The sequence below is a fragment of the Pelodiscus sinensis genome, chromosome 3, assembly GCF_052426305.1.
Source record: "Pelodiscus sinensis isolate ZL-2025 chromosome 3, ASM5242630v1, whole genome shotgun sequence".
NCBI classification, from domain to species: domain Eukaryota; kingdom Metazoa; phylum Chordata; order Testudines; family Trionychidae; genus Pelodiscus; species Pelodiscus sinensis.
Window position 1 is genome coordinate 187466638 of NC_143054.1, and position 23017 is coordinate 187489654.

The following is a 23017-nucleotide window of genomic DNA, read 5'->3' on the forward strand; positions in this document are numbered from 1 at the left end:
TTGCTCAGTAAAATACTGTGACGTTTACGTGATCACTGGAGTGAGAGGGCTAAAGCAGGAACAGAATAAAAGCTGGAGAGAATTAATGGAATGAAGGCTGGGATTTTAACAGACAGGGTTGAGCAAAATAAGTGCGAAACAACAGGTGTCATCAGGTCTTATCTGCATTTTTAATTAACATCTGTTTTTAGCCTTGAGTACTTTGGAACAGTGTGTTGGAGAGTGTCTGTATGTAAAGATAAAGATACACAGTTGAGAAGTTACTAAGTAGTGGAAGGTGGTGGGAACTGACAGGCTGGGAGGGTGTTGTGTGTTGAGGGTGGGTGCTAGCTGCATCTTACAGGAACCTGAAGGAAAGATACTATGATAAAATTGCAAGGAAGGAAGATATTGCTATGGCAACAAAATATTTTCTCTTGGAGGAGAATGAGTATGATAAAGCAAATTTGCAATGTGGGAAATTCAAAGGAAATGAAGGTTATAAGAGAGAAAATAGTAAAATATAAATTACACAGAAACCTGTGTCTTATAATTTTAATTGAATAATATTTTACTTTCCTCTAGCACAGGGGTCTCCAAACTTTTCTGCCCGAGGGCCGCATTAACTATCAAACAGCAGTTCGGGGGCCGACTACACACCTGAGGTCCAAATAAAAAACAATCAAAACATGGATGTTGTTTTTAATTATTTATTTAATATTATTTTATTCAGTTATTATTTAATAACACATTGATACACTGCACATGAACACCTGTATTAGTGTGAATGGTGAAATTGTTTCCTGGATGCCAAAATAGAGCCCAGCCCACTAGAGACCTCATGAGAGAGCTAGCCAATAGGATAAGAACGCACTGGCCAATAGGGAGCAAATGTCCACGCCAAGTCCCAACCCCTCTTGCTGTGAGGGATGCGCAGAGCCCGGGCTCGGCCGTCGGTCCGCAGGGCGTGTGGCCGTCCGTTGGCGGCTCCGATCCCCCGCACCTCCGGCCGGGGAGTCTCGCTGCCCAGGGCAAGGGCTGCGCGGGTCCAGAGTCCCTCCTCCGTCCCGCTGGCTCCTCCGGCTTCCCTCTCCTGGCTGCCTGCCCAAAAGAAAGTGAGTGCCAGCCGCCCCTGTCCTTCCGGCCCCTCCCCCTTTTGAGCCGGCACGCACGGGGCGTGCCGCTCACCCTGGCGTCCCTGCCCCTTCTCCTCCTGGGTCCTGCCGCCTGCCGCGCCTGCGGCTGTGCGCCCTCGCTCCCCTCCCCGTGGGCTTTCCCCTGGGCTCCGCTGCGCTGCGCCGCTCGGCGCTTCTCCGGGGGAGGGGCTGTTAGTGTGGGGAGTTTCTTCCCCGTCACAGTCTCCACGGGCCGGATGAGAGGGCCTCGCGGGCCGCATCCGGCCCGCGGGCCGTAGTTTGGAGACCCCTGGTCTAGCACCTTCCATTGAAAATCTCAAAGCACTCTACATACATGAAAGAATTAAGCCACCTGATGTTCCTGTGAAATGGGAAAGTACCGTTGTTCTTCTCAAAAGTTGTCCTTCCCAGTAACTGTGACCCCCATTTTACAGAAACTTATATGACTTCCCTGGCATCAAACAGAAAAGCATGGTCTGGGCTAGGTATAGAGCCTATATTTCTTACTAATAAATCTTTGTATGACTATCGTTCTCCTACATCCAGAATTCCATTAACTCAATGATCTGTTTAGTTGTACAAAGCCAGGACATACTGAGTTAAGATTCCCATAGTAAATCTTCCCTCTTTCATATATGTGTTACAAAGAGGAGTTTCTTTATTACAGTCTCACCCCACCCTAAGCACTAGTGCACTGAGTACTCAACAAATAATATTATGAAAAGGAGCAACACTGTATTTTCTGTATTAATTGTATGGCTCTGCAATTAAGACTGAGCAAATAAATTGAATGCTGTACTCTTTCATAGTTAACCTGCAATTTTTAATGTAATTTTGGATGCACATGGAACATTTTCCCCTACTGAATGTATATTTAAATTCCTTTCTCTTGTAAGACAACTGTTTTAAAACCTACTTCATTCAAAAAATGACTTTATTTGAAAACCGATCTTCCAAAATGTGTCTGAACAATGTTCTTCAAACATATAAAATAAACACATCTGAGAATAGTCATGCACATGTATACATAGTCACATGAATCATTACATAGAAGAATCAGTTTAGGGTTTATTGTGTTTACAGAGCAGAATACAAAAACACTACAGGGAGAAGAGTTTCAAAGTATGATTTCATATCATCTTGCAGAGATAATTCTTAGACTCTTTTGTGTGGGGAATATTTTATGCAGATTCACAGCAAATTAATCCCATGAGAAAATTCTTTGGTCAGGGTGTCACACTATCAGACTCTTCATATTAGCCTCCTTTTCCAATTTATATTTGTGTTTGTTTGCTCAATACCCAGAGTGTGTATTTAAAGGGCATTCAGTTCTACATCCAGGCTGCGTCTAGACTGGCATGATTTTGCGGAAATACTTTTAATGGAAAAGTTTTTCCATTAAAAATATTTCCGCAAATGTGCGTCTAGATTGGCAAGGATGCTTTTGTGCAAAAAGTGCTTTTGCACAAAAGCATCCGTGCCAATCTAGACGCGCTTTTGCGCAAGAAAGCTCTGATGGCCATTTTAGCCATCGGGCTTTCTTGTGCAAAAAATTAAGGTGCCTGTCTACACTTACCCTCTTGCTCAAGTATTCTTGCGCAAGAGGGCTTATCCCTGAGCGGGAGCGTGAAAGTATTTGCGCAAGAAGCACTGATTTTGTACATTACAAAGTCACTGCTCTTTCGCAAATTCAAGTGGCCAGTGTAGACAGCTGGCAAGTTTTTGCACAAAAGCAGCTGCTTTTGTGCAAAATCTTGCCAGTCTAGACGCACTCCCAGAGTTTTATGTCATGGTCTCAGACCTGTGTTTTTTCTCAATAAGCTATAAACTTATAAATGGACTTCCTTTAGAAATATGTAATTGAATATAAATAAAATCAAAGTAACAAACTCTTGGGTTGCTTAAAAGTTTTTAATCTAAATTGTTACTCATTAATCCTTATGCACATGTGTATCACTTTCAGAGCATTATACTACAGGTTTTCCTCATTTGTCATTGAAGACCCAATTCAGTAAAACAATTAAGCACATGTATAAGTTTAAGCATGTATTTAAGTCTTATTAAAGTCAGTAGGTCATGAGCAATTTAGGGTGAAGAATCAAATCTATATGGCTGATAAATCTTAATTTCTTCTTGGGACAGTGTCCTGGTTTTTCATTGCTATGACTTCCCAAATCCAACTTGTGCAGAAGAGTTATTCATTCCAATTGTAAGTGTATAAAATTATATTTTTAATTCTTTCATAGAACGTAGGTGTCATTTTAATATTCTAGACTTTGTGCCATGAAATAAACTCTTTTGTTGAGTGATAAAAAATGAAATTTGATTTGAATCTTATTTTCCAAAGTTGGCAAAATTATCAGCCAGTTTTGCTGATACGATGAATTGTTTTTTGTCCTTGAAAATAGTTTCTGTAATTGGGACCTTAATTTTCCTGTTCTTGTATGCTTCCTCTAGCAGCCCCATGGATGAGAAAAAACCATATATGGTATAATTAATATAATGTTTGTCTGGCTAGACCAATATCTAATGTCTATACCTGATGGTGAGCATTGCCAGCTCCCATCAAAATCACACAGCTTCGTTATATTTAAACCTGGCACTTCAAAAACACAAACAAAACTTTTACTAGCCTAACTTTATAAAAGCAATGTTAACAAATTATAGTTATCATTTAAAAACCCTCTGGACACACAAAGGCTGCCATCCACTGTTGGTTTCTTTTTCATGTTTCCTACCTAACCAGGAAATCCAGTGATCAGTTAAGTAACTATGCTTTGTGTAGGGATATTCCTCCAGAGTCATGAAAAGTCTCCTCCCTGTTGCCAGGCAACTTCTTAGTTGCTATCAAATAGGTTTCATGTCCAGTATACCTATTGCTAAGCAAGGGTATGTCTACACTAGAAAGTTAGTTCGAACTAACGGACGTTAGTTCGAACTAACTTTCCTATGCGCTACACTAGCGCTCCGCTAGTTCGAATTTGAATCGAACTAGCGGAGCGCTTAGTTCGAACTAGGTAAACCTCATTTTACGAGGACTAACGCCTAGTTCGAACTAGCTAGTTCGAACTAAGGGCTGTGTAGCCCTTTAGTTCGAACTAGTGGGAGGCTAGCCCTCCCCAGGTTTCCCTGGTGGCCACTCTGGCCAACACCAGGGAAACTCTATGCCCCCCTCCCGGCCCCGGACCCCTTAAAGGGGCACGGGCTGGCTACGGTGCCCGTGCCAGGTGCAAGCCTGCCAGCACCCAGCTAGCAGACCCTGCACCTGGCACGGCACAGAGCCACCCACCCGATGCCCCCCAGCCCACCCCCTCTTGCCGGGACCAGGCTGGCGGCTCCCGGGAGCTTGCCCTGGACCGCAAGAGGCGGGCACCTTCCTGGGCTAGTGCGGACATCGTGGACCTCGTCCACGATCTCCGCACTAGGCACAGGAAAGTGGCCGTCTAGGGCAGGAGAGCTGCCAGCCTGGCCACCCAGGACCAGGTGTGCATGAAAATCAAGAGGGTCCACTGAGACCCCCGACACTGAGCCCTGAGCTTACAATGGCCGTACTGGGTCAGACCAAAGGTCCATCTAGCCCAGTAGCCTGTCTGCCAACAGCGGCCAACCCTAGGGACCCTGGAGGGGATGGACCGAAGACAATGACCAAGCCATTTGTCTCGTGCCATCCCTCTCCAGCCTTCCACAAACTTTGGGCAGGGACACCACTCCTACCCTCTGGCTAATAGGACTCCATGGACGCAACCTCCATCACTTGATCTCACTTCCCTTTCAACTCTGTTCTAGTTCTAGCCTTCACAGCCTCCTGCAGCAAGGAGTTCCACAGGTTAACTATTTGCTTTGTCAAGAACAACAACTTTCTCTTACTAGTTTCAAGCCTGCTACCCATTCCTTTCCTTTGGTGTCCTCTAGTCCTTCTTTAGGGGAACTCATGAAGAACTTTTCTGAATGCACCCTCTCCACCCAACCCCTGCTTTTAGAGACCTCTATCCTGTCCCCCCTCCGTCTCCTCTTTTCTAAGCTGAACAGTCCCAGTCTCTGTAGCCTCTCTTCATCTGGGACCTGTTCCCAACCCCTGATCATGTTAGTTGCCCTCCCCTCTCCCAGCCTTTCTCTTCCCCTCTCCCACCTCCTTTTCCCAGTCTCCCCCAGTTTTGTTCAATAAAGACAGAGTCAATGTTGGAAGAAACGTTATCTTTATTTTGTACATCAAGAAGAAGGGGGGCTAGGGAAGGGCAAGTGGAAGGAGGTGAGGGAGGAATGGGGTACGAGCCCCCGATGGGGAGGACTGGGCTGGCTCTGCGGGCTTCTGGGGGTGGAAGCTCTCCTGCAGCCCCCCAATTACTCCCTCTCCCCAGATGGCAGCCTGCGGCAAGTGCAGCCGGGCTGATGGCCGAGTGGTGTGATGTGCCCAGTGTGGGCACTCAGGGCACTCCAAGCCAGAACTTCTTTGCAAGCGGGGCACCCCTTAGAACTGTGTGTCCGGGGTGGGGGTCGGGACCCTTTAAGCGCAGCCCTCGGCTAGCCTGAGACAGTATCTCCATGCTCTAAGTCCTCCTTTTATGCCCTGCCGGCACTGCTTCCGGCCATCCTTAAGCCCTGTTCAGAGTCCACTCAATGTGGACTTACTAGTTCGAACTAGCAAAACGCTAGTTCGAACTAGTTTTTAGTTCTAGATGCGTTAGTTCGAACTAGCTTAGTTCGAATTAACTAATTCGAACTAAGTTAGTTCGAACTAGCGCTGTAGTGTAGACGTACCCCCAGGTTTTCAGCACTAGATCATGTAGTCATGAATCTGCTGGTCATCTCTCCACTAACCTCCAAACAACTTTCCCACAGCTTTCCTTCCCATTGTCAGAATCCCATGGTGCCTACTGGGAGCAGGGACCCTCCCGCTTCATGAGCTGTCAGTGTCCATTTGGCCTGTGAGCATGTTCCCCAGGTTGGGGAGCTCACAATCTAAAGAAAAATAAGTTGGCTTTGCCTGTAAGTGCTTATGTAGCCATGTGATTGTTGGCCAGGTGATACGAACTGCCCATCTCTGATGTCAGATTCTTGTGTAAATTTTGTTAAAGCAGTTAGCAGCTGCAGTTTAAATGTTTAGCTCTGATCTCTGTGAAGCTTTTGGAACCCTTACTGAGGTAAAAAAAAAAAAAGTATATTGTAGTAAATAAACACCCTGTGGCTTATCCCTTTCAGCCATAGCACATCAGAACTATAATTGACCACTGTCTCTTTAGACTCATCTCCTGCTTAGGCATATGAAAATATCAGGTAGATTTAGTGTGGCAAGCCCCAGACAAGAAAAAATCATGAGTCAGGCACCCGAAATCATGTGATCTTTTTTAAAACTTTCTCTTTGCCTTTTGGTTTCTGAGCCTTCGGGGCTCACTTGAAGATTCCATTTTTTACACAACAAACCAGAGAAAAGTAACTTGGTATGAAATCAGTGGAAGGGAAGGGCGTGAAGATTTTGCTCTTTTGTTGGGTTTCAAATAAAACTCCCCTTGAAAGAACAGGTACACAGCTTGGGAGTTCTCCTGGACCCCTTTTTTAACATTTGAAAATCAGATTTCCTCAGTGGCCAGGAGTGCTTTTGGGCAGCGTCTGCTGATCCACCCGCTGTGACCCTTCTTGAATAAGAATGACTTGGCTACAGTGACTCATGCTCTTGTCACATCCCGATTGGATTATTGCAATGAGCTCTACGTGGGGCAGCCTTTGAAGAGTCTTTGGAAGCTTCAACTGGTCCAGAATGCAGCTGCTTGAGTTTTAACTAATACTCGTTATACGGAGCACATTATGCCGGTGCTCCAGCAGCTGCACTGGCTTCCAATATGTTTTCAGGCACAATTCAAGGTCTTGGTTATGACTTGGCCCTAAATGGGTTGGGACTAGAGTATTTGAAGGACCGTCTCCTCCCATATGAACCCACCTTGGGATTGAGATTGGCTGTGGAGGCTCTGCTCCGTGTTCCTCCACTTATGGAGGTGAGGTTGACATCTACGTGGAGCAGGGCCTTCTCAGCCGTTGCCCCTAGGCTATCGAATTCTCTCCTCTGGGACATTCACCTGACATCAACGTTGCACTGTTTCAGAGCCAGGCCAAAGTCATCTTTTTTACCCATGTTTGTCTTGGTGTTTAGTGGGGTGTGTGTGTGTCCCTCCTCTTGAGATGTTTTAGCAGGTTTTATGTCCCCCGCCCCTTTGGGGTCCTGTATAAATGAGAGAGACAGTTTGATTAAAACATTTGTAATCCATCTTGAATATTTTAACTAGAGAGGCGGGGTAAAAATATTTTAAATAAATAAATGCTGAGATTCTCCTGTAATCATGTCTCCAGGCATTGCCATTTTAAGTAAAACATCAAATATCACAAGGTCCATAGTAAAATTCTGAATATTCTTTTATGAGAATTGGCAACACTGTAAATAACTAGTAAGTGAGTCTTTTACAACAGACTAGTGTAGGAATTCTGTAAGCGTATGTTTACACTTGCACCCTATTTTGAAATAGGGATGCAAATGAAGACATTCGAAATTGCAAATGAAGCTGGGATTTAAATATCCCATGCTTCATTTGCATAATTGCTTTATGGCACTATTTTGAAATAGCGCTATTTCGAAATAAAATGTACTGTGTAGATGCATTATTTCAAGAGACAGCCCTTCTCTCGAAATAACTGGTAAGCCTCATTGTATAAGGAATAAGGGTTATTTTGAGAGACGGGTTTTCTCTCGAAATAACCGCGTCATAACAGCATCTGTTATTGAGAAATAGCGCTCTTTTGAAATAGCGCCAGAACGCAATTATGCAAATGAAGCACGGGATATTTAAATCCCAGCTTCATTTGCAATTTCAAATGTCTTCATTTACATCCCTATTTCAAAATAGGTTGAAGTATAGACATACCGTTACTGATTGTGTATTCTGGACATTAAAACGTAAATAATTGCATATTCTAATTACCTCTGAATTTATAGAAATTTCACTCAGAAACTTCCTCTGGAAGTCTACAGCTATTTCAAGCCTTGTCTTGTCAAAGGCTCATTGAAGTAAAAATTATTTCCTCTACATCTGACTTTCTTCCTGTACATGTGCATGTTTTAATTAAAACATAACTGTGAAAACCCTGAGCCAAGATGTTCAAAAGTGGGTGCCAAAACATGGATAGATGCCTAAATAAGTGGGCTAATAGTCAAACTATTGAGCACCCAGCAGAACCCATTTAAAATCAGGCCACTTATTTAGGAGGCTCAACACCCTCTTTTTAAAATCCTTGGCCCAGTTCTCGTTTACCATTTTGTAGATGATCTCCCACATGAGTGAGGTTAGCATTCTTTTAAAACAGGTCACTTCAATTGTAATTTTGTCTAATTTTAAAAGAAAAAAAATCTTGTCAATAAGCCGTGCTTATTTTGAACAATCATGCAAATGGCTTCTATTACAAAAAAGAGCTGATATGAGAACTTATGGGAAATGTCGTCTTTTATGAATAATAATGAGTATTATTGTGTTTATGAAATGGGCAAAATGCCTAGAAATTGAATGAAAGATTCAGCTATTAAATTGAAATATTAAATGAAATAACTGGATTAAAAGAGATCCTGTAAACCCCTGCCATAAATGTTGGGCGTTGTAGATGATTGAACATATTTTCATCGTCTGTTTATATGCTTAAATACAATTGCTTGATGTAAGTAAACACTTGATTGATATTCCAAATATTTAAAAATTTGCATCTGCGTCACACAGTATTGAACAATTAAAACTTAATTTCAGTGGAATTTGATTCCATGTAAATTTTTTTTCAATATTCATTTTTGTCTGGTGGCTTTCCTCCACGTGTATTTAAATATTCTTTTTTATAATGCATATCACCCTTGATTGGACTGCTAGATGAGGAGAGCTCAACATTTTTTCAGTTTAAAAGTGTATATAAATAATATTTATGCCACAGCACTTCTGCGACAGATTATTTTCTAAATGTTGTGTACTCTTATTGAAGACAAGAAAAAAAATAATACAGCATACCTCCTTTATCGGCCCAGCACAAGGAATATGCTTACATGGTCAATGGGCATGTCTAAGAAGGCTTGTTGGTGGTAACTGGCCCCTAAAGGAATGCTTCCATCTTGCCTACAGTAAATTTCCCACTCTCTGTTTCTCTGTTTCTGCTCTGATTTTTCCTGTTGGTTTTTATAACTGGCAGTACAAGAGCTCACACTTGATTCACTAAAATACTGTATATATTAAATATATTAACCCTTCCCCTCCCATGCACACAGTTTGACCACTTTCAAAGCCATGAAATTCAGCGTGAAGGATAAATCACTATTTTTAACCCTCTGTGTTATGTTTGGGTATAGCAGTACCTATATGGCCAAAATCTGCCCTCCAATACCTCTGCCAAGATCCCAGTTAAAATCAGTAAGAACCTGCCTTCCTTGCCCATATCCAAGGACATGAATTTGGTCCACTGTACTTACAGGTAAGGTATATTACACAAATTAGGGGATGCAAGAAATGTAATAGATGCAGGATAGATTCTTGGCCATGAAGCGGCAGCTGCCTCCACATATCTTTTACACCTGGCCTCCCCTGACTCCCTATCCATTCCCCTCCATCACCCTGTCCCCTCTCCCCCGTTGTCTTTCTACCTATGGCTTAATTTGTCCCTAGACTTTCCAGGGTTGAGCAAGTCTACTGTGAAAAATTATATTAGTGTGTTTGTTAACATCATTTTTCACAACAGACTTGCTGGGAGTCTGTGAAAAGTGATACTAACGTATAAGTATCACAAACACACCTCTGAAACTTTTCTCAATGGCAGATTTACTAGCTAGCAAGCAGTGTTCTCTGTAAGCTGGTCACTTGGGCAATCACCCAGGAGAGATTCAAATGCCTCTCAGCTCATTAGCAGAGCGCCCACAGCTGGCAGCATATGTTTCCACTGGTGGTGCACATCCACACATTCTTCTATGCATCCAACAAAATTGATTCCACCCCTCGACAGAAAAAATAGAGGGAACACTGCCAGCAAGTCTTTAAAAAGGGCAAAAGAAATTACAACAACAAAAGAGAAGAACAGGTATAGCATGTGCTCCTACTCTGTTTAGGTCCAATAAAGAATGGAGACAACTGTACATTATTTTTATTATTGCATCTGCAAAAAAACTCACCACATAAATAAATTACTATGATTTGGACATGGAATATTGGCATAGTGTGGATGCTCCACTATTAATTTGACCTAAGGGGGGTTATTTCGAAATAAAGCCCTACTGTATACCAGGGCTAGTAGTATATTATACTGGGTTTTATACTTTACTTTAAATAGCTCATAAACTAATGTTTTACCATTTGTCCTATATGGTTGATAATAGTATGTAAGTTCTATTCGCAAAGGTCATATTTCTGTCGGCTCACACATTGACTTAACAAATAGCAGAACTTCATGGTTTACAGGCAGATTTTCTTCTCTTTTTCAAATTATTCTAATTACTTTGAAGCAAGTAGTAAATTAAGTATTCAACTTTGTATTTTGTAGAATATCACTACCATATTGAAGGCTGAAAATTTTGTGCCCTCTAATGTTTATGCAAGAACAAATATTGGATTTTTTTTTATTGTTTAGGAGGCAGCTAGCTGTAAATGGTGTGTGCTAGGAGAAATAAGAACTCTCCCCACAACAAAACCCTACTGTAAAACATGCATGATCTGTCTGAATGTATCTTTACACTAATACATCAGCCAGGGCACATTCTTATTGGCCCTACAGAATGAAAATGCAATATTACACACCGAAGAGACTTAAAAAAAATGCTTTTTAAATAAAGCTACTTTATAAAAATCTAAAAGGCACATGTTCTTGACTGATTTAATATTGGTTGCATAAGTAATCCAAACTTGTCACTTTCATTTGAAAACACTACCTCATTTAAGAGCAATACTACTTATAATAATTTATGAAGTCTCTGTGATTGTTATTTCCAGCTCTCTTGGTTTGTGAAGAGCATTTCTTTGGTAGATAGATTTTTTTTCCGAGTATAGCTCTGGAAATAACAAGCTAGCTTTACGGTTTTCTGAGTAGGGGCCATAATGAGACGGAAGTATGTCTGTTGATTAAAGGAAAAAATTGAAATTATTGTGAGACAGAAGAGAACTGACAGTTTTAAGGCCATGATTCCGTTCTGCAAAATAATCAAAGGAAAATATTACTTTTCATTTTTGGTAGCAAAGATGGTCTTGGCTACTGCAGATCTCATTCAAATTCTTTTAGCTATTGCCATGTAAAAGGCACTGTGTACATGTATTCTGGTTGGTATGTTATAACGCATGTTTCACGATTCAGTCTCTTATTTTCCATCTTAGCATTGAGGAGGTGTTTATATAGTGTATTTGAGAAACCTGGGAATGAGAACTGTCATTTCATTTGGGGGTGCCTCCTGAAAAAAGACATTTATGACACTAATGTATATGCACCACTGTAACATCTATGTATATTTCTCTAAACTAAAGCATTTGCTTAAAAAGAAATATAGAATGCAATGTATTTTCATGTGGTATCCTTCATAGAAAGTATTAAAAAAACCTTTAGAGATACAGATGTGTGATGCATGTGGGGCCCTGCCCACACCCCAGGAATAAAGAAGTTAACGTCAGCACCACTTTTCCCTCCTCCTATTGGCGTGCTCAGGGGATGTACAGTAAATTTGTGATCAGATGACACAGTGGGAAATTGTCTTTAGGAAGCTGGGAGACCACAACTAGGATATAGGAAGCTGGAAAGTTTGTTTCCTTTTCTGCTTATGCTAATTTATTTTGCTTTCTTGTTACTAACTCGTTATCTGTTGTGGAAAAGCACTTGCTGGCTAGCTCTGTGCTAGATTCTGCTGTGTCATTCTACTGACATGCTCTGGAAAAGAGCAAGAAGGCTTTTCAGAGCTGGGTAGAACATAAGACTTACAATATCGGATCAGACCACTTGTCCATCTAGCGAGACACTTTCATCCATCAAAAGAAAAGAGGGCTGCGTTCTTCCCTGGGCACCTTCACTAATCTGAGATAAAGACACAATACTGCCCACCAACTTTCCTGATCTAACCATGATCACATAAACCTAATAGAATATTGGCAGACCACTTGGTCTTATGAAAGACACTGAGCACTTACAAAACACATTTTTTGAACAGTCTTAACTAACATCACAATCAGTTTTCACTGGCACATCATCCATGATCTCCCTCTGCCAAATGTCAAGTTTCTGTCATATACAAGTGACCCTGTACAGCTGTTGTTTTAAAAAAGTGAAGAAGTCACAAATCTTTTTCATAATGGGAGGGGGCACTCTTATTTTCCCTTGTCTTCATTTTCAAAAACAGCAGAACAGCTTTGGCTCAGACTTTCAAAGAAAATCTATTCCCTGACTGAGAATAAACCTCTCCAATTTTAGCCAGCAAAGTAAAGGAATAAAGATAAGCAACTAAATATTACCTCTTACAATAGAAACACTTGTGCAGCCTTAACTATGGGCACCAGTGTAGATAACTGAGATGAACCATTGTTTGGTTGTTGTTTTTTACTTTTTGTGATTCTGCAAATCAAAAAAATAATCTTTCTAAATTACGCTATTTCATGTCATACAGATTTTTGTGATTGCAAGCAAAAATACATTACCATAAAATGTATACACTGTATTAATAAATTAAAATCTCACATTTTTCAACCTAACTGTTATATGGTGAATATATGCATATGGCATAATAGATTAGTAAACTTTTTTCCACATCAAGACTTTCTTTTCCATAGTGCTCTCCCTAGCTAGTATGGAGTAGTTGTGATCTTCTCTATTGAAAATCTTTATAGATTCCTTCACGTTATATATGATCTCATAATAGGAATATTGTTTAGTGCAGCATTTGTCCCAAGTTTGGTTTCTGGTGCTAGTTGGGTACACAAAGCCTTTGATGGTATCCTATGGAGCAAAGGTTTTCAAACTTTACAACCCGGCTTGTCTGGGTAAGTCACTGGAAGGCCATGACCCACAGTTTGACAGTCGCTGCTATTAAGAACCATCTCTCTTTGGTTTCAGCTGCTTCTATGGATGTCCACCTGATGTATTAAAAACATACATAAATAGAGTCCTGCACAGCCACAGATATCCACTTTATATCCATGTGTATATGCAGATGCAGATATCTGCAGTTCATTTTTGCAGATATGGATGTGGATGCAGATACAAATTTAATATCTAGAACCCTGCAAATTTGCAATTATCTGCTTTATATCCACGGGTACCCATGGCTCATTTTTGCGGATATGGATGCGGATACAGATACTCTGTACATCTCTTGAGATCTAGATCTGGATCTTGATATTGCTTTCTTGTGTAAGTATTTACTGCAGTTGTCACAGGATATGGTGCATGAGAATGAGAAAGGAAGTGGTCCATGGGATTGCACTATGGGACTATTGTCCAGAAGTAATCTCTCTATTCAACTGTTCATGTTCTGAAACAGTTTGAGAGAACCTGCTGTAGTGATCTAAGTATAGGAGTGGGAACCAAAAGCTTGGTGTACCCTAAATAAGGTGGGGACCCCTATCCTGAGGATCCTGAATGCTCCCAGTGCTGACACAGACTCACAGATTCCTTCTGTAAGCAGGCAGTTCTAAGACTCTGCCTTCTGGATCCACACTCAGAGGGGACATTCAGCTTATGGATTTCCCCTTTCCTCCAACTGGAATAGAGGCCCAGTCACGTCTATGGCTCTGTTCTCTTCACCAGGCCCTGCAAAGAACTCTCAGCCTGTCTGGAGATGTGTGCTAGAAAGGGGGCCATATTGGGAAGGGAGACGAGTCTTTGGCCAAGGGGTGGTATGTTGCCTCGCTTCCCTTTCCAGCCCTGTGGCATTTACCCAGAGAAGATAACACTGCCTCTAGGGCAGTGTTTCTTAAACTGTGTTCCGCAGCACACCGGAGTGCCACGAGGCAGTCAGAGGTGTGCCGCGGAGCGCAACAGAATTCAAAATGGTTGTCTTTAAAGGGGCAGGCAACCTTATTATTTATTTATTTATTTTTGCCCAATTACTTTACCCCAACCCTTTTTTTCCCCTCAATAATTCCCCCCCCCCAACCCTTTTTCTCCCCTTTTTGGCCCTTTTGCTCAACCAAAAATTTGTGGTGTTCCTCATAAAAAAATTATTGTTTGGTGTTCCTTGGTCTTAAAAAGTTTAAGAAACTCTGCTCTAGGTAGTCTGTCACAGAGAGGTAGCAGAACTTCAGTGGAACTGCACTGTCAGGGAGCTTGGCTGGAGGGAGGCTGCTAGTATTCAGAGCCAGTGCAATGACACACACTTCCATGTGGGCCTCTGGAATCCGGGCAAGTCTGAGGTGGGAACATTAGTCTTTTAGGGGCGGGAGAGGGGGATCTTCCCCCACCTCGTTTGCTCACAGGCTTTATTATGGAAGGGGATGGTTGGGGCCAATAGTATTTACCTACTTGGCTCCTAGGGCTCTTATAAGGGTTAATTTGTTGTGTCCTAATTCTGTAAGGCTATATCTAGACAGTGGTGCTATTTCAGGATACCAGAAGTATCCCAAAATAGCTATTCTGCATCTTTAAATGCACTCGTTATTTCAAAATAGATTTCAAGATAATGGGTGCACTATTCTGGCGTCCCTGTAATCCTTGTTCCGCAAGGGTTAAGGGACGTTTTGGAATGGTGCTTTACTTCAAAATTAGATCAAAATAAGATATGCAATTTGTGTCACTCAAATAGTACATCTTATTTCGACCTACAGGTGCAATGTAGATGCACCCTATGATGCTAAGTACCCTCAATTCCCATTGAAATCCACTAAATCCAGACACGTTGATTGTTTGCTAAAATGTTTAGAAGATAAAAAGTGCTTGTTACTGTTGCTATCATATTTCTCAGTTTTGTGATCTCCAGGCTATCTCACAAATGGTTTTACCAGTCATGTGGGGTGGCCTCCCTTTTGGGGTTCATAATAAATGTACTGTATGTTTTAAACAAGAACTGGAGCAGAGGCCACACGCCTCTTAGGGCATGTCTACACTGGCCTTGTTATTTCAAAATAAGGGGCTTGTTATTTCAAAATAATAACTTCTGTTTGTGAAGAAGAATAAGCTTATTTTGAAATTGTTATTTCGGGAGTTATTATTTCAAAATAACTTATTTTGAAATAACCTGGTAGTGTAGACATTGCCTTAGAGTTTCACCAGCTGTCAGTTCATCTGTCTCTGGTAATCTGGTGCTCACCTCCTCAGCAAATGATACATTTCACCTTTTCTTGCAGGTATCAGAGATTTGAAAAGGCATTTCTGCTCGCTGTTGACATAGGTGCTCGGGACCTGTTTATGGTGAGTCATTCCTGTAGATGGCTTGGTGATTGCTGTTCTGGAGAGGAGTTAGTTGTCAGCTTTTGTGCACATTAAAGAGGATCAGTGTCATTTGCAGTATTAGACACATACAGGAGAAGGCTTTATTCTACCTGGCTTGCCCCTTTCCATGATGAAACTGGTCAATAGCAATCTAGTATCTTTTGAGTTGCTGACATTTGCCTTGCCAGGGCCTAAAGCCTGTTTTATGTTTTTCAGGAATTAATATATACATTTCTGAACTTTCCTCCTCCTCCTGTGTCAGACAAGGGGTGGATGTCATCTTCCACCCTAATAAGCTTAGATGGTTCTAATCCATTCCTTTAAGAAGTACAGCTGCAGAGGCCAGTCCGCAAAAGCAGCCTCTATCCTGGGGATCCCGGATGCTCCCCATTTGTCTCTTAGGTTACTGTGAAAAGTGACAAATTATGAACGCTCCTCCAGGTACTTTTAAAACAACAAAGCTGCAACGTCAGCCCAAGCAGTTTTACATTTCATGCGCTCTCTGGCCCTCCCATTTAATTAGCTACAAAAGTAAAATTAACCGGCTCTTAAAAAGTCCCCTGTGCAATGTCTGCAGGAGGCTCTTGTTTTATAAGATCTTGCACCACAATGTCACAGTGAGGTCAGATGGACAAAGCCAGCAGCGCTTTGCTCCTCTCTCAGCATGTTGCTGCTATGCAGCCGGTTTAGTTGTTTTCAAAGAAACAATAGGGAAAGGGCTTGTTTTTTTTTTAAAGCCCTTTGAAAGTCTCATTTACTTGACTCTTTTGCATAATGAAGATATTCTGTTGTTTAAATTAAGCTTTGGCACTAGATGTTAATATTATTTATCCCATTAAATCACTCTTGCCCTGCTAGTTTGATCTTGATATTTAAATTGTATGTTAAATTACACAATTAAGTCCTTCTTTTATGGGTTATAAAAAATCCTGTCTAATTATATAAAGAGTTATGTGCCTCTTTTGATGCTTTTTTTCACAGCTCTAATCGTGTGGCTTGTTCCATCTAATTAGAAAGATGTGCATACTGTGATAAACTTTTCTAAATATGCATCAAAAGAACATGATGAAAATATTATACTTTTAGGAAACTCATTATATATTTTTGTATTTACTTGTATCCCCTCCAAAAATTGTGGGGTTTTTTTTCATCTCATCTTTCTCCTTCTCTCTCTCTGTCTCTCTCATAATATAACCTTTTCTGCACAAGACTTCAGAGTAGCAGTGTTGAGATCTATAGTCATTGAGAAGCTTGGGAAATGATTCTGTTCTTATTCTCACCCGTTTAACTCCACTGAGCTTTATTCTCGCTGTGCCTGAGCAGAAATCGGTTGCAATGGACCTAGCTTGATATGCAGTGAATAAGCAGCAGGCAGCTATAATTTACACTGGCATAAGGTCCCACACCAAAAACTGTTCCACTGTGTACCTTCTTCTCGTCTTTCACTCCAATCCCCGAACATGTCCCCCTTCTTCCTGGTGCCAGAAGGGGGAGTTCCATCCCAGGAAGAACTTGCCAGGTTTGTGCTGATGGAGATTCCTCTTACACAGGGGATAAATCTTTGGAAACTTTAGTTTACTTAGTCAGCATAAATGGCACAAAGTGAACTTGGCCACTGGAGAATCCAGTCCATTGACTTCCGTGGAGTTCCTCTTGAGATACACTCATGTAAGGCTTTGTCTGGGCTAGCTGAAAGGGTGCTTTATTTAAAAGACTAATGGACATCTGTGAAATCTGTAGTGTAGTCAGAACAAGTTGTACTTTATCATGTCTCATCTGGCTAAGGTGAACCCGCGGGTCCTCCCCGGAATTTATAAAGATTTTTTTAACTCCCTTTTATCCGAGTGTAGACGAGACCAAAGTGAGAACAGAATCCCTGGATTGTGTAATAGTATGGGGATTGCTTACTCCTGTCTCTCATTCAGATGTTCAACTTGAACCTTACTGTAGGTCTTCGCATCCAAGCTATGTCTAAATCTTACCAGTTCTTTTTGCATAGCATCTCTAAAATATAGCCTTTTCTATCCGTCCACATGGCTAAAACCTTCATAATTTCTTGTCTTGATTATGGCAACATCCTTTTCTCTGGCCTGGACAAATGCAATCTGCCTTATTTGTATCCATTCAAAATGCTGCTAAAAGATAATTTTTCAGTCCATGGCTTTGTCTGTGCTCCCCTCTCTTTGCTTCCCTCCACTGTTTCCCCCTGCTTTACTGCATCACATATAAGCTACTTGTCTTCACTTTCATGGCCCCTCACAGCCTGTCCCTGTTACCTAACACAACTGTCAAAATATCGACTCCCACCTCCATCTGGCCTCTGATGTCAGCCTCCATTGCCCATGGGTTAAATTGGTTGTCAGTATAATTAACTGAAGCTGTGATTTCCAAACTCACTGAGAAGTATCTCTGTCTAGCCTGGCAGGTTGGGGTTTGTCTCCCCTGTGGTTTTACCCACCAGAGCCACTATGCCAAAATAAATGCAATGGTGCAAGCCCCTAATCTAGATGGAGAGCATGAGTATAAACCATGGCTTGTACTAATGCAGTTACCCAGGCATAAACAGTAACTGTACCGATAGTTTAAAAGTCCTGTGTAGACAAGATCTTGTCTCAGCCGAGTGGGTCTTATGGTCATATTCAGCTACAGCATTCTGGTACTTGGGACATATTTTCAATTTGTCATGTGGATCTTCAGCCACTAAATTCCTAGGAATTCTAGCAGTGATTGGATTCTCAGTGGTACATCTCACAGACCAACTCATATTCCCTACCAGCGTTGAATTTATACAATCTGGCATGCTAGGCACTCTCCCAAGGCGTCATCCCATAGTCCCGTCCCTGCACCATCACCCTTGATTCTAACATCACTAGGTGACTCCAAAGGCCTGACCCCAGTAGTGGCTGTGCCTTCATCCAACCCCAGTCTCCACCCTGATATTTTAAGGGGCAAGTGAAGCTTTACTGGAATTCCTGGTTTAGAACTTGTTTATGTCATTTGCATTCAAGCTTGCATCTAAAACTGGAAGGGGCCCTTTTCCCAGTCTAGTTTGTATTTAGCCCCAAGACACTGGAGATTTCAACAAAACAGCTGATGGCCCCACCATTCAGGTTTGCAGAAGTCTCACAAGGGCTGCTGATTTAGCAACTGGGCTGCCACTCAGGGCTGAAAGCTCATAAAAGGACACTTATGAAACTTCGGTGATGTTCAACTTAACCAGATCTGTTGCAGCTTTGACCTGGAACTCGCGCCTCAATTACTGTCCAACATCAGTCATCTCCTTCGCTTATTTCTGATTCACACTAACAGGAGTTACTCTTCTAAAAATCCACTGTGTCAAGCTGATGGTTTGTTCTTTTCTCTGCTATTTTTTGCCCAGAGAAGATGCAGCAACAACAGCCACAAGATTTTAAGAGGCAGCTTGGGGTCACAGATCCTTTTTAGCCCAGAATAGAGATTGCTGCCTTTCCTTATTTTTTAAATGAAAGTGACTAAGGGCACGTCTACGCTGTGCAGGTATTTTGGGATACTGGAGGTATCCCAGAATAGCTACCCCGTGTCTTAACAAGCAGCCCATTATTTTGAAATATTTTTTGAAATAACGAGTGCGCTATTTCGGCATCCCTGTAACCTCTCGTTCCACAAAGGTTAAGGGGTGTCTCGAAATAGTGCATTATTTCGAAATTTGGCACTGCATGGGCACACCAAATTTCAAAATATGCTATTTCAAAATAGAATTGAAATAAGATACACAATTTGCATGTAGGGTGTTGTGTGGACGCACCCTAGGATCTTTAAATTGAAAATGTGATTGCTTCAAAGGCACTGTGATTCTTTATAATATGATGTTATCTACCAAATGAAATCATTTCATATCTCCTCCAGTGTAATTGTAATGGTGCTACTATGCAGGCTACAAAATAAATTCCCACTGTCTTCTTGGAGCTGATTCCAAGGTCCTTTATGTTTAACTGATGATTCAGTACTAAGGGATGCTGTATATCAATTCATGCTTGTATTTCCATCGGATCATCCTGTTAGCTTTTAACATAGCACATTTTCATAGTTTCATACCAGACTAGAAAAGGAAGCTTAACCATGCGGTCCCTAGATTATACTTCTATACTGTGTCTTCTACTGCAGTGGTTTTCAAACTTTTTTTCTCATGACCCAATTGAAGAAAATGGTTGATGCCCATGACCCAGCATAATTTGACTAAACTGTGAGCTCTGGGGTTGGGCTGAGGATGAGAGCTTCAGCTCTGGGGGTGGAGCAGGGCTGGGGCAGGAGGGGCTTACCTCAAGCGACTCTCAGTCAGCGGTGCAGCGGGGGCACTAAGGCAGGCTTCTTGTCTGTCCTGGTACAGCAGACCATGCTGTGTCCTAGAAACAATCAGCAGCAGGTTCTAGTCAATGGGAGTGTGGAGCTACTTCTCAGGGTAAGAGCCTGTGCATTCTTCTGTCCCCTCTCCTCACCTAGGAGCTGGGCCTGCTGCTGGCCACTTCTGGGGTGCAGCTCAGTCTGAGGTGCCAGGACAGGCAGGTAGCTGCCTTCATACCCCCCACTGCTCACCTGATCCCCCTGCAGCGAGATCCAGTGCCTGACATTCCACCACCCAGTACTGGCTCGCCACCTGTAGTTTGAAAACCATTGTTTTGCAGTAACCTATCTAGATTGCATCATGTGACATTTTCCAGAGAATGACACAAATCTGCACAACGAGTATCGACGAGTGCTGAGTTTTCTGTTTGTATCTCTAATGTAGCCTCCAAATGTGTAAAATTTCATATAATCACACAGCAACTTCCTGTTGTCAGGACTTCTGAGGTGGCTTAAAATCAAAAGTTATTTCAGCTAAGATCAGTATTAATTTTTTCTCTTTTTCATGTCTGTTCCAGTTCATTCATACAAGTTAGGTCCTTTTTTGGTGTTAATTCTGCCCACTTAACATCAAATCTAACCCTTTTGGGGCGGGAGAAGAATGGTCTGTCCACATAAATGCTGAAGGCATGTAGACCTCTAGCCATTTAGAGACTGGGAGAATACAGACAGCCTATCCTGAACCTTTTAACAATGATTGAAAGCTGTAGTGATGGTGTTCTCTTCCCATACTTGCCCTGGAGATGCTTTAAAAACAATTCAATAGCAGTAGACAGTATCACAATGGAGGGTTTAACTGTGCATTTTCCTCCTTTTGTTGGTCTAAATTAGACCTTCAGGGCAAATTTCTACCCTGGCTAATACAAGAAGTGAGTGGTAATTTTACCCATGTCTGTGAAAGTAGAGTTGGACCTATGTTCATATATTTGTAATGTGCTTTTTATGTGTTTGTGCATTTGTGACTCTGGTAACTCTTTCCCTTTCAGATCAAGCCACTGGCTCCTTCTCCCCTTCTACATCAAGTTTAAACTCTTCTCTCACCTTTTCTTTTTCTTTCTCTCCCTGCCTTTACTCCATCAATACTCTCCCCCATAACTGTTTTTGGGGCCTGAGTCTGATCCCACACCTGTTTTGCATGAATGTAACTCTTTATATCTCTATGCAATTATCCCTGGTTTACACCGATGTGATCTGAATCAATCTCTTTATAATGTGTCCTGGCCTTTCCTGCAGTTCCTAGTGCCTAACATGCTTTCCTGAACCCTAGGCAGAAAGCAGGAGCCACCCTTTCTTTCTCAAATCCCCCATCAAAATACATCTCCCCCATAAGTACTTCATTGCTTATTTACCACTCAGTGAAGTGAAAATGCTCATTTATAAAAAATGAACAAACAATACTTGCATTGAGCTAACGGTCTTATGGCTGAAATTTTAACGTGCGATTGTTGGGAAATTCAAAGCCACGTATATCACAGAAATAGTGATCTATTTGCATGGTGATAACACGTAGAGGCTTCAGACCCATTATGCTAGGCACAGTACACAATATATATAACAAAGAGAAGGTCCCTGCCCTAAAGCATTTGCAAACTAAGTATATACTTTTAAATTTACATCTTAATGCATGTAGTATGTACACCCTTGTCTTAAGCCCTTATCACAAACTATCTCGGGACTGTGAGCTAGGATGAGAAAACTCAGTCCAAAATCTATTTGCATAAAATTAAAAATATCTGAAGACAGGGATTCACACTGAAAGTTTCTTCCTCAATGATCACTGTAACTAATATGATACCACAATAGTACACATAAAGATGCTGCTGTATTCCTCTGCAAAGCTCCTAGCTCCACGTCACATATAAATCCATCAATTATATTAACTCCCACAAAGTTCAATAAAAGCAAAATAGAAGAGGACCTAATATTTCATGAATAACAGTCACATTTATTGGACGATGACTGATCCAATCTATGACAGAAAAGATCAAGCGATAGAAGGGTTGTTAGCTTCAAATCCTTTTGTAGTGTATTCCAGCTTTCAGCTGCTGAAAATTCAAAAGGCCATCCGCTTACCAAAGGTAGCAGAAACCCGAGGAACCGGCACGTTAATAAAAGTGTCAGATCTTGGGGTGAGACACTGATGAGGAAAGTGTAAGTAATTTTTGAAGAAATGTTGGAATTTTGCCCAGAAATATCCTATAGACAAATGCGCAATAGTGTCTCAGATGACTTCTGCTCACGGAGGGCTAGCTCTGCATAAGTTGGAAAGATGAACATAAAAAGCAGCTCCAGGAACTAATCAAATTGTTCAATGGGAAAAGCCAGCCATTTCAACCTACTCGTGATAGCCAGAAAGAAAAATCTACTTTCATGATTGTTCTGATAGGTAGTGTGATATTTGAAATTATAATCTCATGGCTGAGTATGTGGGAAGAAAATCTGTTATAATAACGTTAAGAATTTTATTACCTATTTTTTGTTTTAATTCGTTGGTGTACATGGTAAGGGAATCTGTTTTGGTTTCTCTTTTTTTCTCATTTCACTTCTTGGTTTTGGTTAATTTAGGTTTTTGTAACTTCCTAGTAAAATCCTGTTTGGTAGGTTAATTTGATTATGAGCTGAAAGCTTGTGCTGTTGTGGGCGTAAATCAGAAACCATAAAAAGGCAAAAAATTGTGCAAACTTTAAAAAGTAGATGGTAGCAGATCGTGAGTCTCCATGATAATTGAACCAGGTGATACTCTAAACAAAAAAGAGCTCTCAGCTTGCTTCTAGATCTTCCCTCAGTACACACAGACCCAACACATATTGTCGGTGTCAAAATGACACGAAGAAAGACAATCCTGTGATTTCCTCATATGGGTAGAAATTGGTGGTTTAATTAGTAATGACAGGTTATATGAAATCGTTTTTAAAAAACACTTAAAATAGCTTTTTTTAAAACTGTCCTATTTATTTTTTGTATCCAATGTTAAAGCATGCTGCCACACAAAAAAGTCGCTGTTGCTGTTCTGGCTATCTGAGATGCTTATACAGCCCCCATTACTGAACTGTCTGAGTGCTTTACACAGGACCAAGGAGAAAAAAAACCCAAGAGCATGAATAGAGCAATAATAC

The 23017-nt window shown here is 41.4% G+C and overlaps 1 protein-coding gene across 3 annotated transcripts in view; it reads left to right on the forward strand.

Moving 5' to 3' along the window:
- The window catches only part of WDPCP (WD repeat containing planar cell polarity effector), a 248485-nt gene that overhangs the window by 154458 nt on the left and 71010 nt on the right, over positions 1-23017 (forward strand). For all 3 annotated transcript variants that reach the window (XM_075925595.2, XM_014569024.4, XM_075925596.2), the window contains one exon: positions 15437-15500. In XM_075925595.2, coding sequence (XP_075781710.2) covers positions 15437-15500 — 64 coding nt within the window. The remainder of the gene's footprint in view (positions 1-15436; positions 15501-23017) is intronic.